The sequence below is a fragment of the Adiantum capillus-veneris genome, chromosome 27 (assembly GCF_014529385.1).
Source record: "Adiantum capillus-veneris isolate H3 chromosome 27, ASM1452938v2, whole genome shotgun sequence".
NCBI lineage: Eukaryota > Viridiplantae > Streptophyta > Polypodiopsida > Polypodiales > Pteridaceae > Adiantum > Adiantum capillus-veneris.
Window position 1 is genome coordinate 136,073,603 of NC_140957.1, and position 18,456 is coordinate 136,092,058.

General features: G+C 45.6%; 1 protein-coding gene across 2 annotated transcripts in view; it reads right to left on the minus strand.

Annotated features, from left to right (window-relative positions):
• Positions 1 to 7,294: 7,294 nt before the first annotated feature.
• PPT1 (polyprenyltransferase 1) overlaps positions 7,295 to 18,456 on the minus strand; it is a 108,572-nt gene continuing 97,410 nt past the window's right edge. Inside the window, exons 7-10 of one of the 2 annotated variants that reach the window (XM_086503508.1) lie at positions 7,826 to 7,922; positions 7,709 to 7,749; positions 7,584 to 7,629; positions 7,295 to 7,507 (exon numbers count right to left, since the gene is read on the minus strand). In XM_086503508.1, the coding sequence (XP_086359634.1) occupies positions 7,435 to 7,507; positions 7,584 to 7,629; positions 7,709 to 7,749; positions 7,826 to 7,922 (257 nt within the window). In that variant the 3' untranslated portion in view covers positions 7,295 to 7,434. Of the gene's footprint in view, positions 7,516 to 7,583; positions 7,750 to 7,825; positions 7,923 to 18,456 lie in introns of both variants that reach the window. The other variant, XR_015186834.1, reaches the window with a different exon arrangement.

The window sequence follows — 18,456 nt, forward strand, 5'->3', positions numbered from 1 at the left end:
CTTCTTCTTCTTCTTCTTCTTCTTCTTCTCACTAGAAGGAATTTTCCCCAGTGCATTGTATATACGTCCATCATTCTACGGCTAACTTATCTTTTCATTGTGCACTAAGCAATACACTCTCTGTTGTGTGCCTTGATCTTGTTCATCTTCTCCAAGTTGTGTGTGTTTCCCTGCAACCTTAATTCCAACACATGTCATCTACATATCAGATGAGAATGACTACTGTACCATCACCAAGTTTCCATGTATACAAGCAATGATCCTCATGACTCCTTCTAAACCCATGGGACCACATAAAAGAATCAAACTTTTGGTACCATTGCCTCGATCCTTGCTTTAAGTTATAAAGTGCTTTCTTGAGTCTTCTCCCTACTCGGCTACTCAAAACCTTTGGGTTGCTTCATGTAAACATTCTCCTCAACATTTTTGTGAAGAAAGAATGTCTTCACATCCATTTGGACAAGTTCTATGTCTTCAATGGCTACTATTTCAAGCATTGTATGTAATGTAGTCATCTTGACCACGGGCGTGAAGATTTCATCCAAATGTGTTTCCTTCTACTACTTGAATCCCTAGCAACCAAGATCATCAAATGTAAATTTGTTCTTGTAAATCCATTTGCAAGGTAAGTTCTACTTACCTTCTAGAAATTCAACAAAGTCCCATATTTCATTGCTGACAATCAAGTTATACTCTGATTACATAACTTGAACTTGTCATCCAGTTGCATAGCTTCTTTTAGTAAAATAGCTCATTGCAATCAATCAACATGACATAGTCCAACCTTGTTCAAAATCACTTAGTCTAAGGTGGATGTGAGGAGATTTTATTAGATCATCTCAATGACCGACTAGTGCTCTCTATCATCCTATCAATTGAAGTATTGCTAATGGAAGGTGCTATGACTGATTCACTAGTTTTCTAAGTTTTCATAGGATTTGAGGTAACGTTTTCAAATGTAATCTTTTTTATACTCAACCTTTTTTATAGGCTTTTGGTGCATCTTTGATTTGTCGAATAACATATGAACTATGAATGATTTTACGAGATTTTGGGTGTCACTGATGATATTCCATTTCTTCATCTGCACCATAACCAAGAAAAATATACTTGTGTGACTCTATGTTTAGCTTTTCCCGAAGCTTTTTTGGCACATGTGCATATGAATCATATCCAAAGACATCCAAATGATCACAATGTGGCTTCTTTCCGGACCACAACTTCTTTGAAGTTTGGTAGTTCAATGGCGTACTAGGTGATTGATTGGTGATATATACTATTGTTAATACTACCTCTGCTCAAAAACCTTGAGTCGAATTCACCATAGAAAGCATAGCTGTGACTCGCTCTTTAATTGTTCGATTCATCCTTTATGCAACTCTATTTTGATCAGGTGTGTAAGAAGCAGGAAGTTGCCTCTTTATATCTCTCTTGCTTTATAAATTTTCAAACTCCCTGGAGACATACTCTCCACCATTATCAGTCTTGAAGCTTTTGAGCTTCTTGCCATACCGATTTTCTACAAATGCAATGAATTTTTAAACAAATAGAGAAGACTTGATCCCTATGATGCAAAGGATAAACCCACACCTTCCTGGTGAAATCGTCTATAAAGGTCACAAAATAGCTAGCTTCTCTTAGAGACTTGGTTGACATAGAACAAGTTAACTGCAATAAATTTGCCTTTATAGATGTGTACTCAATAAACACTTTCATCACGTGTCCAAAGTAAGCCATCAACCGGGGATAAACTGAGGTCACAATCTCACAGTCAATCCACAAGTGTGATATATCATGCCAGTACGCATATGGCAATAGAGAATTGCCCTCTAAGTGCGTAGAGAGCCCATATATACGCTTGTGAGAAAACTAGTTCATAAAATCTACTCCTTAGTTGAAATGTGTCTTTGATTGGAACTCCAACGCTCTCCACCCTTGTTGTCGATGCCGACTTTCCGCGTCTGAGAAGGGTGCTCAAGAAACCATTTCTCAAGATATGATGTGCTCTACTCAAACAACCTCCCACCGGAACTGCGTGTGGGGTAATCCAGAGATGATACTAATGAGGGTGGTCGATGGTCCAATTCTCTCAAAGCCCCTTCTCCGTTCTCTCCAGAATTAAAATCAGGCATGGCCTGTGATGAGCTTCTAAGCTCATAGCCTCTTTACGCTGAGCTTCAAAAAAAGTCTCCCTTGATGCTTTTCTCGTAAGTTGTGTTGTTGCGTAGCACTTTCAACTGGCTGTTCGATTTTCCCCGTTGTAGGCTCAAAATTTTTTTAAAAAGGCTTATGCTAGCTTTTTTCCTCACATTGCTAAAGTGATTGACCCCCTTTTGTGCTAATGTTGAGCTGCTCGATTGAAGTTCTGCTTATTTTTCTCATAGAGCATTGTCCAAGCCCCGTTGAGCCTTAGGGACCTCCTCAGAGAGTTGCACACGTTGGGGAAGGGCACTTTGTGCGGGTCGATGCGTGCATGCGGGAAGAGGAAGAGAGAGACAAAGTTGGGATAACAGTCTTCGTTTGTTGATATATGTGAGAAGAGTAAATAGATGTAGGGTTAGTCTTGGTTGGCCATAATGTCCTTTACCCCAACGCCCTCAAGTCGGAGACTACCAACCAAGCTCACTTTTTTCAGCTCTAAAGGTCGAAAGAAGAAGTGACTTAATTGCAACAATCACGACAGAGACAGGGAATATAGTCCAAGACTAGAATGATATGGCCAACCAACCACTTTAGGCAAATTATAGGTCAACTAGAAGTCTACTTACAAGAGGTCGAGGATGCGAGACCATTGATGCTTAGCAATGTAGAGAGCAGTGAATTGCCAAGAGAAGTGAAAGCCTTGGAAAGGCTCAAATTAGATGACGAATGTTGGGTTGCCTTGCAGGCAATAGGGAGGGGAAAGTCCACTAGGTGGAAAGGATTTCCAACTGATATTTTTCAAGGAGTTTTGGGAGGATCTTAAAATCTCGATAACTCAAATGACGAACAACGCTTTGTAGAGGGACAAATGGATGCTAGCATGAAAAGAGGGATGATCAAGCCTTTCCCTAATTAGTTTTGCTACTCTTGCTTACCACACTGGTGGCCTATCTCAAGGATGAAAATTGCTTACAAGATTATTGCCAAGGTTGTAGGACTAAGGCTCGCTCTCACACGGGCATGGGAGGGATGGGATCTATGGTGGGATTGAGCATCATAAATCTCAAGCAAATTAAACTTGGGAGGTATGGTCAGGACCACCCCACCCCACCACGCCGCCCCCCCCCCCAACCCTTTGGAGGATTGAACCTAGGACCTGGGGGTGAGAGACATGTGTTCTAACCACATCGCCCATGCACATTGTTTGTGGAATGTAGATGTCTTCTTAGATTTTTGACATGCAAAAGTATTGCAACAAGGAAGTAAACTCGGGTACAATCAAGTTTACTTTAGTATCCGAGTTTACTTCCGCAACAAGATCTATGACACTCGATTGATGGGGGCCTTTGATCCCATCTCCCATGCTCATGTGAGATATAAATAAGGGTATCGTCCACCTATTGACCAGTAGCATACGCCTTGGCAATGCTTCCCCAATGAGAAAAAGGAGAATGCTCATTAGTGAGTCTTAAGTTGTTCACTTCGATAGGTGGTAAACTATACAAGTCTAGTCCACATGGAGTACTTTACAAATACCATGAAGGTCACCACTTCTCACATAGTAAAGGGGGCCATTCCTCTAGAGATAGAGGAAGAGATAAGAGAGAGAAGATATCATTACTCAATTCAGTGCTATTATTTTTCTAAGTCTGGACATGAGAAGGATTGTAGGGAGAAGCAAGCTTATGTCAAGGGATGATCACCAACCTTCATTTTTGAAGGAATTTCCAAAAGCTACAAAGATGACAACATATCACCCTCTTTACAAGAGACGAGACATGCTAATTGTCTGGACTATCGGCTCCAAGAGGAGCCATGGTGGATTGAAATAAAAGCATCCTCCTACATGACCTCAAGTGCTGAATATTTCTCTCTAGCTATATGTAATGGTAAAATCTCCATAGTAGATCATACTCCTAATGTGATTACAGGGAAAGGAGATGTACCCATTCGATTGGGTACACGGTTGAAGAAGAATCTTGGGGATGTTCTCTTGGTAACCTCACTCACCAATAATCTACTATCAATTGGACTCGTGACAGAGAAAATATTCAAAGTGGATATTGACGGAGAAGTGCTGACTGTTTCTCTCTAGCTACATGCAATGGTGGCATCTCCATAGTAGATTGTACTCCTAATGTGATTGCAAGGAGAGGAGATATACCCATTCGATTGGGTACATGGCCGAAGAAGAATTTTGGGGATTTTCTCTTGATAACCTCACTCACCAAGCGTCTACTTTCAATTGGAGTCGTGACAAAGAAAATATTCAAAGTGGATATTGACGGAGAATCTTGGGGATTTTCTCTTGGTAACCTCACTCACCAAGAATCTAATTTAAATTGGAGTCATGACAAAGAAAATCTTCAAAGAGGATATTGAAAGCCAACAATACCTCGTCAAAGAACAAGCACAAGGTCATAGCCAAAGGTAAGAATGGTGGAAATCTCTACAATTTGGAAGGATATACTTCAGCATTTGCAACCATTGAGGAGGAAAGATCAACCTCTCTTTTCCTTAATGAAATTTGTCAAGAGGCTGAAGCAATCACCAAGGTGTGTTGTTGAGGTACAAAGAATTTAGAAAGAGGAAGCTAAAGCCAAGGGGACCAGTGTAAGATGGAGCACCTGAAGTATCTGAAGGTCTCTCCCCATTCTAGTGACGATGCCACTTTGTTGCACTTTCTTAGTAGCTCCCTAGTGTAGCCTCCAAGCTTCAAAAAAGTCTACCTTGGAGCTAGAATTTTGAAATCCGATTTCCATGGGCCTCCTTGCGAGAATAGCTCTACTTTGTCAATTATATCCGATGGCATGATCACCCAATCCTGCTTGGAATTTGTTAGGGAGACTTCTAGCTTTGCACACATGGCTTTTGCATGCAATGTTGGGCCTAGGACCCTGATGCCACCTTGGTCCTTGTGTCTTGCCACCCATTCCAAATTCCCCGACTGCCATGGAGTTGTGTCTTGTGTAGGAATTGATTGATTGGTTTCAAAAAATCTTTTCATATATTTACCCATTTCAAAATAGGTGAGACAAAGGATATGTATGAACTCATGAAGGAGTTAGCCACAGTCACTTTGTTGTGGAAGGGGAGGGGTGAACCGAGTTGTCTGGACACTTTGGCTTTTGAAATAATCTCCCTCAACCATTTGATGGGTTCAAATGCATCGTTTTCAATGAGTGAAATTGATCTTTATTTTTTGAGGTTGCACTTAGAGCCTAATGCAATTGTAAATATTTGGATGATCTTGAGTATTCTTCTTAGCATCTGGCAGTTGTCTTTTATGAAGACCAAAGAATTGTTTGCAAACAATTTTACCAACAATTGTTTGCCCCCTCAACCTTGTCCTCAAGCGAATACACAAGTGGATGTGAACCAATTACAAAGAGATTGTAGTTTATGAGAACATTGTCATAAACTGGTCTTCCTTTTATAAATCCATGTTGATAGGGGGTGATCACTTTCTCTAGGATGACACCCTTATATCAGTTTGGAGTTCTGCCAACTTTGAACAGATGTTGTCAAGAATATCATCCTTGATTCTAGTACCATCATCACTAGGTTCAATCATGACATGATGCTTACCAAGTGGAGGACTCCCTTAGAGTCGACCTCAAATAATAGTACCCATCCCCAAACCCTTCCAACTACTAGAGGTTTCTTGTGGAGGTGGCAAAGAGGATGATGCTTGGTGATGATTATAACATGCACACTGGAGAGAGAGTGATGAATCTTTTTGAAGAGCACATAAAATGGCCAAACCTTTCCACTTACCAATACTATAACTAATTAGTGTTGTAGACAAGATACCCACTTGTAGGGTGAGGACAACACTTCAGCCATCAAACTAGCATTAATATTAACATTAAATATAAGTGTCCAATTTGGGTAAGCCTATATAAGGGCTGCTTCTTTAGGCAACAAAAGGCTTGGGCGCTGGTGTGTGAGCACTAGAAGCAGTGCTCTCGTAAAGTGTTTTTTTCCAAAACCCTCAAAAACCTACATATGAGAGATTTGGAGGTAAATTGACTATATTTCAAGGTTTTTACACGAAGTTTCCTTGAATTTCTCACCTTGAAATTGAAAATTTAGAGGTGAATCTCAAACTTTGTAGGTGGGATTATGCTAAACCTGGGTTTTTTCGAGCACTGATTGCAAGGGGATAGAAAGTCTAAAACCTTACTTGGATGCAATACAATATTGACATACATCCAAATCACATACATGAGAGAGAGAGAGAGAGAGAGAGAGAGAGAGAGAGAGAGAGAGAGAGAGAGAGAGAGAAAAGAAGAAGAAGAAGAGGAATTTAACGTCGTAGGAAACCATCCCAAGAGACCTCAAAGATCTACCCGAAGAGAGCTGAACTCAAGATTTGTTATTCAAGAGGGAAACGGCATAACCAATCTACTACACTTGGGTGAGAGAGACTTCTATCAAGAGAGGGGGGGGGGGGGGAAGGCTTCCACATTTAGCTTGCGAGACAAACGGGCATAGAGAGAACCACTTGATGTCGTGAAGTTTATGTTCAGTACACCTTATGGTGACTGAGACTTAGTCCACACAGTATGTTCCAATTACATTTTGCCAAGATGGAATATTGCACTGTCACATATAGGGCATGAAAAGCTTTGCGGTTCTAGCACTTTGCAAGAAAGGGGATGATATAACACATTATCAACATTTTCGAAAGATCCTGATTACCAGTAAATAGCACTCATTAATGTTATACCATGTGACTCGACATAGAACCATGTCAACACAACTGTAGACTAATCGATGCCAAGCTATGACTGACGAGGCAATACTACCAAGGTCACTTATTCAACTTTATGAGCCAACAAGCACAACTTTATGTGAAGGTTTCTCCTACTGGGTTTTACTTCACCATATGTAGATACTTCTACCATGCCATATACGTACTCGTCCTAATTTCCAACAGCAGTACATAAGATGTGATGTTTCATAAAGCCATACCTAACAAATTGTTCCCCTGTCATAATGTAGCACTGACACAATTCAAAACTTTTACAGTCAACCACATTGCTTGTTTCACTTGAACAAAGCTTAAGCCCTCAAGACCAGAAAAAAAATGCAATATATGCACCAGGCTAGACCAGCAACTCAACAAGCACACTCTTAACATGTCATAAAATACGAAGTTTTCCCTTGAATAAATATACAAAGACATAAAAGATCTGACAAAAAATCTTACAAAAAATCTTCTTTTCATAATCATACGGCTTTGATAAGTAGCAAGGATGCTAAACTGGCTATTTCCACCCTCAAAAGTTAGTAAATGTGCACTTCGAATATTTGTTCAAAGTGGGGATTTTTAAAACTGCCAACGTCATCGAAATGTCCACTGCAAAACTGAAGGTTAATTGTAAGCCATAACTCCAGAAGTGGATCTTGAGGGACTTATATATAGACAATTGTACCTTTGTGAGCCGGCTGCATTAGTAGACATGGGAAAACAGATGTTCCCTTGACAAGAAACTGAAACAGAGCGTTTGTGATGACCAGCCAAGGTTCATTTAGCCAAATAACTTAGCAGCAGCAATACCCGAGAATACAATTGCTCCAAACCACTTGTTTGACACAAACCTTCACACAACCAAAACCTCAAGTCAGCATAGTAGAAATCAAACAATCCTCAAGAGTCGAGGCACAAAATACATACTTCAAATTGCAGTCCACACGGCTTTGAAGGTCGACGGTCGATACTTGCCAGCACAAATGTGCTGCTGCACCCAACAAACACACATGAAAAGGCCACCCTGTTCAAAAAGTGCAAAGACTTAAGTTATATTCCTGTACCACGATTAACACCACATGTAGAAGTTTCTATTATATCCTCATTTATTGCAGCTTATGAATATTATAATGGCCTTCCCCACAGCGACACCTCCAAGTCACCTATATGCTGCCTAGGGCCTACATTGCTACCCTTACATCAATAGCAACCCAAGTAGAAAACTGAAATACATAAACAAAAAGCTGAACTCTAACCCACTTCTAGCTCACGCCATCATGGATCCTGGCCAAAGCTCCTACCTAGAGAGCACCTGACCACAATCACTTGGGGGTCCTCTCTGAGTGATCAGTGCATGGTTGCACAGTTGCAGAGAGCGACTCCACAGCAGTTCTACTCTGTGTAACTATATCAAAAGGGGCACCCCACCTAGGGGCCAGTGCATCTGGGTAGAGAAGTCCGCTCTACCGTGTCTCGACACTAGTTGTTTTGCAATTCAGGTATTACCAATTTTCAAGTTCCGATGTGGGTTTGCTGTTGATTCACTGCCTTGACAGTGGCATGCCGGTTACATTGGTATCAGAGCTTCAACCATTTCTTCTTCTACGAAGGATCCGATCCGACTTTTTGCAGCACACCTCATTGATTTTGACAGAGAATCTGACCGAGAATCACAAGAGTGATTTGAAAACGAACAAAATCTTTCAAAGTCTGACAGAGGGTCTAACACAAAAACTGAAGGGGTTCAAGTTGACCGAGGACCGAACGAAAGGCAAGATGAAAAGGTTGAGTTGGAGGTTCAGCCTGAGGAACCTACAGAAGATGATCAGACTCTAGCCAATCTAAAGCAACAGATGCAAGTCCTATATGAACTGACTTCTTAGGACCCTCTTTATCTTAAGTACATACAAAACCAACTACTAATTAAAGTTTCCGATAGGTGGCAGAAGGTTGCCAAATTAAAACTAAAGTTAGCAATGAAGACTAAAGCAAAGCCGGAAGCTGCCAAGAATTGACACCCTCCCGGCTTAGTAGGGGACATCCAAAGGGAGGTAGAGCTCCACGTGAGTAAACTGGTAACGAGTTTGGGACATTGAAACATTCGCACACGCAAGGGACACAAGTCAAAGTCCAAGTCTTTTCCCAGCTACTGGGCAGAAGACCCACTTTTTCTGGCCTAGCAGAGAAGGGGTCAAGAAGAACACCATCGACATGTTCACTTTGAGGAAGAGGACTCAGTTCTAGTGACGAAGAGAGGCAGCCACCCAAACCAAAGCATCGAAGAATTGGAGAATCAGAAGGCGCTGTGACAATTTGGATGAGGAGGATGGCTCAGATGACAGATCCTCTACCTTTGGCTCTACATGTAAAACATTGTTTTTGTCTCTTTGGTTGACACGGTAGTACAAAGCAGAGATTCTTACTAAATGGAATCATTTGAGAATGAAGGAGAAAGATACACTTCCACCTACAGATAGTTCGGGATACTTTTCAACATGTAATTTCCTTCCGGATGGTCTCAATTAAAGAACAGATGGAGCAACATTGATGCGGTCTACCAAAAGAACTTTACATTCATGATGAATATACCTGTATCCAAATCTTTAGATAGAGAGATTTCCAAGGGAAAGGAGAGGGTAAACAGTCAATTTAAAAGAAAAAGTGCACAAAGTCCACAAATGTTTGCAAAACAAAATGCGGAATATTACAAGCAAGGAAAGTGCTATGGCCCCAAACCTTGGAGCCCTTTTCGGTATTTCTTTATATTACTTGAACTCAGTACAATGCCGGTACTCGTGCTCTGCACCTTCACCCGGAAGAGTGCCACAGACTGAGCCCTCTGCACTTTTTTAAAGGCACTTGGCCTCAAAAGCATCTGGTCCAAAAGCTGCCAGCGCAATTCATGGAAATCCGTACAAGTTGCCATGTCCGCAGGTCATCACAAATTTCGGAAGTCTGTACAGGCCTGCCACATCATCAGTTTTTATGCTATTTTGTTTTCTGTGTGTGTGAGGGTCTAGCCTTATTTTAATGCCTTTGTCACTTGGGCCCAATCGGACGAGGTCCCAGTTGGTGGGAACTCTTCTTTAAAAATAGGCCACTCGGAAAGACTTTGCAAGTTGGTAAAACTTCTTTTGCTGCTTTTGCTTCTTCGCTTAGGTTTTAGGCCCCTCGGCCGGGATCTGCAGGTTGGATCCGTTCTTCAGTGGCTTGACACGTTTGTCAGCAGTTTGTGACAAACCACCATCTAGGTAGAGATTCAATTGGCCTTGACTCCCATGCCGAAAAAGATCCTTCACTTTGCCCCACGCCTAAGGTAAGTGCTCTCATCATTGTGGTCTTGGGCATCCCCATGAAATTTGGTATAAGTCTTGCTTTCATCTTTTTTGCCACTTGCTCCTTCATTGCTTTGGATGCTTTTGGTCTGTCTTTTGTTTGCTCCTCCTTAGGATACCTTGTCAAAATGTGTCCTACTTTGTCACATGCACAGTACTCTCAGGGGTGGAATTCCGCCACTCCTTGTCACGTGTGCTCTCTCTCTTTCATTTCGGTTGTTATTGAAGTGCTAAAAGTCTGTTCACTCTGTTCTTTTCTATTGGCACGTGGTGCCCGTCTTCTGATAGTGGTATCAAAGCATCAGACGTGTGCTTTCCTGAAAGCATACCGGTCCTACAAAAGGGCAGACAGAGCAAACGGGCGCTTCCAAAGGCTACTGGAACTTTATTTGAAGAATCTTCATGCTCCCGAACTTATTAGCCATTCCCACCCTTACTTAATCGCGCATCGGGTGCGCTCCCATCTTCACCGTTTTGTCTTACAGGGCATAAGCCATTAAGAACCCAAGACATGGCATTCATGGATTCAACAGAATATTTGCAGTTTCTTCTCGACAAGCTTCGCGACATTCTTTCGCAACATCCTCAGCAGAATCTTCCGATGCTGCAAAGTTTTCAACAGTTTTTGAATTACATGTTACCCCCTCTGATGCCCTAGGTGGTACGAAAGTACGAGAGCTTCCAACCGGTACCTTCCCAGCCGTCTGTTCCGATTGGGGGAGTCTTCAGGATTATGGTGCAACCATCTGACCCTGATCCAGTGCAACTACCGTTGCCCCCACCTCCACCACCACTGCCGCCACTAGGCTACAATGGTTGGAGCCCATATGGATACCTATCACAAGGACGTGGCGACTGCTAACCTTAGTTGTTGGTTTCGTTCCGATGATTTTTATTTAATTTTTGGGACCCTCTTTTTGAAGTCACAAATGGCCGGACATTGCGTGGCCAATGTGAAACGGCCGACGGCCGAGAGTTTCACCCGCAGTTGCAAAGGGTAGGTCGCCTACAAGATGGGCGGGCCAGTCGGCACTAGAATCCGAGCAGTAAATGGGTGTCTAGGCTCAGATCAAAGTCATTTAGGCCCCCTCGGTACACTTATTAGTCAGTGGGTGCTAGGAATTAACTCTAGAGAGGCAAACTGGACACATGGCGGCTCCAGAGCAATTTGCCAGAAGCATTAGCAAGAGGGGGCGCCCAAATTGAGAGAGGAGGTTGATTTGCACTTCACTGTGACTTTCAGTGTGTGGGTGAGTAGTGGGTGCAGGTGATCACAGCTTTAATAGAAAGCTTGCCTTCTCCCTTGTCTCATGCAATGCGATGACTTGCTCTCGCGTATCTCTCTCTTCCCCTTTGGCACATATGGTAATGCCTCACTAGATAGGCTACTGAGTTGACCATGTACAATTCTGAGGGTTTATGCACGTTTGCCAAGGCAAGAGCCTTCTGAATAGGAACCGGATTAGCTAATTGCTAATTCCCTAAAGGTACACACAGTTAAAGTATGTCGACATTATCTTCTTGGAAGGAGATTTGAATTACATATCGACCATAAAAGCCTGAAGTGGATCTACACCCAGCTTGACCTTAATATGCGGCAACGAAGATGGATGGAGTTGTTATGTGAATATAATTTTGGAAACGAATATAAACCTGGGAAGCTTTGAGTTGCAGCCCTTTCTCCAAATGTTTACCTATGCTTGCTAAGACCGCCCATAAGGGGCTTGGGGAAGTGGCCGCCCAAGGGCCAAGCCCATAAGGTGGCCGCCCATGGGATGTCCACGCAAGGCATTAATTGGGTGGCCGCCCGTTTAACTAGGGCTTTTAAAGTGAAAAAGTAAAGGAAGGGGGGGAGCTATCGAGCAGAGGCAGCGATGGTGGCAAGGGCAAGGCATAAAGAGTGTCGCGCTTGTAGTGGCCCCCATAGACCCTGGATGACGTCGTGCATGATGAAAAAAAGGCTCAAAAGCCCATGGCACCCCACTTTGGTTCCGCTCCCACTAGGTTTGGTGCAGGTGTAGGTTTTGCTACCACATCATCAATTTGTTTCCCATAGAAATGACGGCGCCGTGTCAGATTTGTATAAGGCTTGAGGATGTGCACAAGACTGCGTTCAGGACGACATTTGGTCTATATGAGTTTTTAGTGATGCCATTCGGTCTTACAAATGCTCCTGCTACGTTCCATAGGATGAAGGACCGGATTTTCTGCTCGCATCAAAAGTTTGTTGGCACATTCTTTCATGACATGATAGTCTATTCAAAGAAGGAAGAGGAGCATAGGCGTGTGTTCGAAGAGCTGCGCAGTCACAGGTTACTTGTCAATCCTAAGAAAAGTGAATTCTTCTTGGAAGAGATCCACTTTCTTGGCCACGTGGTGTCAAAGGATAGTGTCCTAATGGATCCCGCAAAGGTTGAAGCTATTAAGACATGGCTAGACTTAAAGACTGTGCACAATGTCCGAAGCTTCTTGGGATTGTGCTCATACTATTATCTATAGAAGGTTCATCAGGAATTTTGCAAAGATAGCTTCACCTCTTCACGCTTTGCGAAATAAAGAGGTCACTTTCAGATCGACCCAATGAAACCGGCCCGTGGGGCGGTAGGCTTTGGCTTTCACCTGAAATTATTTACTTTAATTAGATACACACACACACACACACACACATAGAGAGAGAGAGAGAGAGAGTACTTTGCAAAAGGAACCTGCGACGGGAATTAACACTTAAGTACACACACGGCTCGGAAGCTAGAATACCCCGAGCAGACGCCAACAACCTGTAGGCCCCAAAATTGGCGCCCCTTAATCTTCAAAAACACGATTAGGAATCGACACGCCCAAGTGGACTTGGGTAACGTGCGAACGCAAGAAGCAAAAAAAATTATGTGGTTCTTTCCTTGAGTGATACGAAACACTGCCAGAGAGCTTTGATGCCAATGTAAGGTGCAGCGGAAGTGAATGTTGATAGTGTTCAGGATGAGTTCTCCGGACTGTGCTCAAGAGCTCCTTCTATGTACGAAAGGGAGAACCTTCCGTTCTTCTAAAAGAGAGTGCAAGTGCAATGATCACAAACAAAGTGAATGCTACTGTGAATGAGAGTGTTGTGAGAGAGAGAGAGAGAGAGAGAGAGAGAGAGAGAGAGAGAGAGAGAGAGAGAAAGAAGAATATGACACCAGACGGTTCTCAAACCCTCCTCCAAGGGCCCCCCTCTCTATGGCGAGAGAGGTCTATGCTATAGATTGCACAAATCTGGTACAATGGTCTAGATGCTGTGAACTTGACAGTGACATGTCCACGACGACGATGGAGACTATGACAATGACGCCCATGGTGTCGTCGTCAAGTCTGAGATCTGCGACGATGGCGACGATGACGATGACGATGACGATGACGAAGGTGATCTGCGATCTGCGATGACGATGACGAAGGTGTCGTCATCAAGATACGGTCTACGATGACGATGACAATGTCGACGACGACGATGGTTTCGACGACGACGGTGTCAAGGCTGAAAACTGAAAATGCTAGATACTCTGCCGGGGATCTGCTGCTGTGGCGATACTACGGCTTGAAACTGCAACTGCTTCGCCGAACTAGGGCTGAAATGCGAAAACGCTGGCTGATCTGGCTGAAATATGAAAACACTGGCTGTTCTGGATCTTTTTCTTCTTGAGAAAACGCTAGGGCTCCTGCTCAGGTGCTACCTGACTGCTAGGTGCCTGCCTCCTTGTGTCCCTGCTTCTACTGAGTGCCCAATAATTTTCTTTTATAGTTCTTTAGCAAATTGCCCTACTTACTTTTCCAACAAAAGTCACTTAATAATAAATAAGTGAAAAATGTGTACTTTGACAAGCACGCTTCGGTGAGAAGGTGCAGAGCGCGAGTACCGGCATTGTACTGAGTTCAAGTAATATAAAGAAATACTGAAAGGGGCGCCAAGGTTTGGGGCCAGTACTCTCTGTGGTGGAATTCCGCGTTTACTTCAATCACCAATCTTTGCCTTGACACATTGGTAACTTAGCATATATCTCTTGGAATTATACCTAGATGAATCAAGGATAAGCCCAGATTCACCTTTGAAGGAAAGTGCAAGGTATAGACCCGTGGTAGTCACCCACAACACAATAAAACCATCAGCTCCATCATGCATAGTATTGACTAAATACCACGACATCCCCACTAACGTCGTCAGTGCCCAATAGTGGGTGTAGAACTAGGTACTAACATATGCTCCCAAAAACAACACACACTGCACGCACACACACACACATGAGCATACATCAACACAAAGTTCAGCATACTGAGTTTCTGTCAAGACTCCGGAGATCAAGGGCATACTCAGCCATAATGAAGCCTAGCACTAAAGGAAGTATTAAATCGGAAGAATTAGCACAAAAAATGAGGTAGTTGATAGGGAATACGCACCACAAAAGATAGAAAGAATTAGAACAATATCAATTGGTCGTAACTCGGACGAAAACTTCGCAATGTGAAGTCTGCATGTCCGCTATACGGCTAAAAAATAAGGATAAGCCGAGATTCACCTTTGAAGGAAAGTACAAGGTATAGACCCGTGGTAGTCACCCACAAGACAATATAACCATCAGCTCCATCATGCATAGTATTGACTAAATACCACCACATCCCCACTAACGTCGTCAGTGCCCAATAGTGGGTGTAGAACTAGGTACTAACATATGCTCCCAAACACAACACACACCGCACGCGCACACACAAACACACGTGAGCATACATCAACACAAAGTTCAGCGTCCTGAGTCTCTGTCAAGACTCCGGAGATCAAGGGCAAAACTCGACTTCGTTGCTGCCCTCGCCCTCTCCCCCCTGCGAACGTACTGCCCCCAAGCTGGTCTCGCGCTGCCCTGCCGCTGCCCGCAGTCATCACCAGCGCGCAGCCTGTCCAGCGAGCAAGCAGCCCCAGCGCACCCGCCCCAGCCCCCTTTCGCCGCGCCTCAGCCCGCCAGCCCCGCCTCGAAACCCCACTCCCTCCGCTTCGCCATTTTCCCCTCCACCCCTGTTTTTTGCTTGGTTGAGGGCGTCATCTCACTCGACGTACTCGATCGCAGAAGGCCACCACTCGCCATCGACTCTTTGCCCTTTCTTCACGGCAGCAGACACTGATGGAGGCTCATGCTCCACCTTAGAGGGACTCTCAGGAAGCCCCCTCGTCCGACCCTGCATAGCCCACCATCAGACTTTCTCTTTCACTGACAGAGCAAGCGAGCCTCGCAGCAGAGGTGGAGCGCCTCCAAGCGACCTCCGTCATCTGCAAGATTCTTGGCACCAGACCCAACAGAGGAGAGTTGCGTGACCTTCTCGTAGAGGTGGGCAAGATCTTGGACGTTCAGATCCTCGAACGAGGCTAGTATCAGATCGAGTTTGAGACCTCCGAGATGGCGTCCAAGGTCATCGCCATGAGCCACTTAACCATCCGAGCAGTTCGAGCCCCACTTTCCACAGTGGAGACATGGTTTTGACCCTGCTTCAGATGTTTTGGTAGAGGAGGCAAACATTCCCATCTCCGTTTGCTTTCCTCGTTTGCGGAGGGAGTACCTACCACTTTTGTCCAGCGATTGGGACTGTCCTGGAGACACCATGCACAGCAGCCTCAGGAGTTGCCAAGGCGGCAGGCATTCCCTCAATTCGCGCTGGTAGGGAAACTCACACTCTCCCGAAGGTCATCCTCCTTCCTCGGGTGAGTGGGGGTTGGTTTAGACAGAGCGTGGAGTAGTCGGGCCTCTCGAATCAGTGCTTCATTTGTCGACAGATGGGCCATCTTGCGAAGGCCTGTCCACAGAGGAGGCCTCAACCTACACCACAGACTCAGCCCTAGCCTGCAAGGGCTGGCCAACAGCCCCCACAGGCAAAGACACAGAGCACACAGGCAGAGCCACCCTCCGAGCCTGGGGCTCCACTGGAGGAGGGATGACAGCAGGTTCATGGTCGATGATGGCAGGGGCCACACCGGCAGCCTGGCACTCAGAGTGGTCCTCAGGTGCTTGCCCAACAGTAGTGGGTACCCATTCGGTCCTCTTGAGCAGGACGATGTCCCTGCTCCAACCCCCACCTCAGCTTCACCCTCAACAGCCCCCCCTCCCCCTGAGTTCCCCCCCTTCTCATCAACCCCCCCCCCCCCCCCGGGGATCCTACTCCCGCCATCTCTCCCTTTCGCCCCTCTACCTTTGCCGGTCCCCCCCGCCCCTCTTCTCCCCCACCTCCCCCTCCCCCATCTCCCCCTGCTCCTGCACCCCCCCCCCCCCCCCCCCCCCCCCCCCCCCCCCCCCCCCCTTCCCGCTCCAGTTCCACTGTCGACCCAGGGGACAGGGCCATCTCCGGCTGCTAGGAGATCTCTTGGCAGCGCCTTTGCCACGAGTCGCTTGGCGAGAAAGACACAGCCTTTCTTGCGACCCCCTCTACAGGTACAGACATCTCCCTTTGCAGCAGCCCCTCGTGGTCTGACGTGCTTCAACATTCGGCGTTGATGGGACTTCTTGGCCTACAACTTTACACGCTTTCTCAGCAACTCCTCATCAGACCTTGAGACTACCTGCTTCAGGGTTCATGTTTTGTTCCTTGCAGCTAGGGGAATAGAGGCGTTGGACTCAGCGGTTGGCTTCTCTTTTCCCCTTTGTGGCAGGGACCAGACTAAGTGGACTCTCGACTCAGTGTTGGAGTGGCTCCATACACAGGCCCTAGAGTTCTCTCACCACATGGGAGACCTAGGAGTTACAGACATGCTTCAGACTCTGTAGCCATTGGCCAAGTTTACTGTGACTCCTCAAGATGCAGCAGGATATAGGCACATTGTGGTTCACATCTTTGCTGATACGCAGTGCTTGCCATGCTATGTACACATTCATGAGGACTCTTGGACAGAGGAGGTTGCTTTACGTCCGGCTCGGTCTACTTGGGCTTGGGCCAGGCACTCTTTGCAGTCACGCCTATCTAGAGGACGCTCGGATGTGGATTACTCCCCATCCAAGCCAGCCTCGAAGATAGCACCTTTAGCTGTTGCGGCAGAATCTGTTCTCTTCCGCTCCCCAGGAGGATCGTCTCATGGAACGTGCAGGGATTAGGTGGGCCCTAGTTTCAGCGTCAGAGGGGCCGACTGCGTCAGGAGCTTCAGCGTTGCCTTGTGGGAGGGGAGATTGATCTCCTTATGCTACAGGAGCATCATCTGTGTGAGAGCCGCATTAGACGATGTGGTCAACTCTTGCGTGGACGATATGATACTTTTTGGTCAACTGCTTTTGCACTTGGAGGCATCCAGGATGGGGTATGTATGACTATTGCGGATTCTATGCAGCAAGCCATTGTGGGCAGAGGGATTATTGAGCCAGGCATGGCTCAGTGGATCACTATGCAGGTTCAGGGTTGCCTTGTGGGCTTCCTGAACGTATATGCGCCCAATGTGGCAAGTGCACGAGCAGAGTTTTGGTCACAAATTGTTGAGTCTCTGCCGCATGCAGAGCAGTGGTGCATAGGGGGTGACTTCAACATGTTGGAGGACCCTTCTGACAGGATTGGTGGTAGCCATGCTACTGTGCATGGAGTTGAGCTGGCAGCTTGGGAGAGGTTTTGTATGACTCTGAGGGTTTCAGATGTGTGGCAGCACTCTAGCTTTGTGAGGCCCCCAGACAGCCTGGCCTTCTCTCGTTCGGACCGCAGAGTGGGAGGAGTGAATCTATCGTGGATAGATCGCTTCTACACTAGTGACCATTTCTGTGACTTGGGTGGGACAGTTGGCATTCTGGCAGGGACTTCCTTCTCGGACCATGCTCCAGTGATCCTCACAGTGGCAGATAGGCAGAGGAGGGGGAGCACAATGCTTCGTATCCCTGAGAGGGTCTTGCTGGACTCTACACTCAGAGAGCGAGTACAAGCTCTCTGGACAGAGAGCTTGGACATGCAAGATTCTCCTGCTGACAGAGTGGCCTCAGGACTAGCTCATATTAGTCATTTCTTTCTCCAGGAGTCTTTGGCTCGCCTGGCTGCAACGAGAGAGGAGCAGCGTCTCAGACGGGGCGTTGCTTCCTTGCAAAGGATGCATGAGCAGCCTCCAGACAGTCCTTGGTTGGAGAAGCAGTTATAGCAGGCTCACCAAAAGCTTGTTAACACAGAGGAGCGGCGCCATGAGTTTGCTTTCCATCAACAGGCATCTCAGTGGACACAGGTGGGTGACAAAGTGACTGGTGCTTTCTT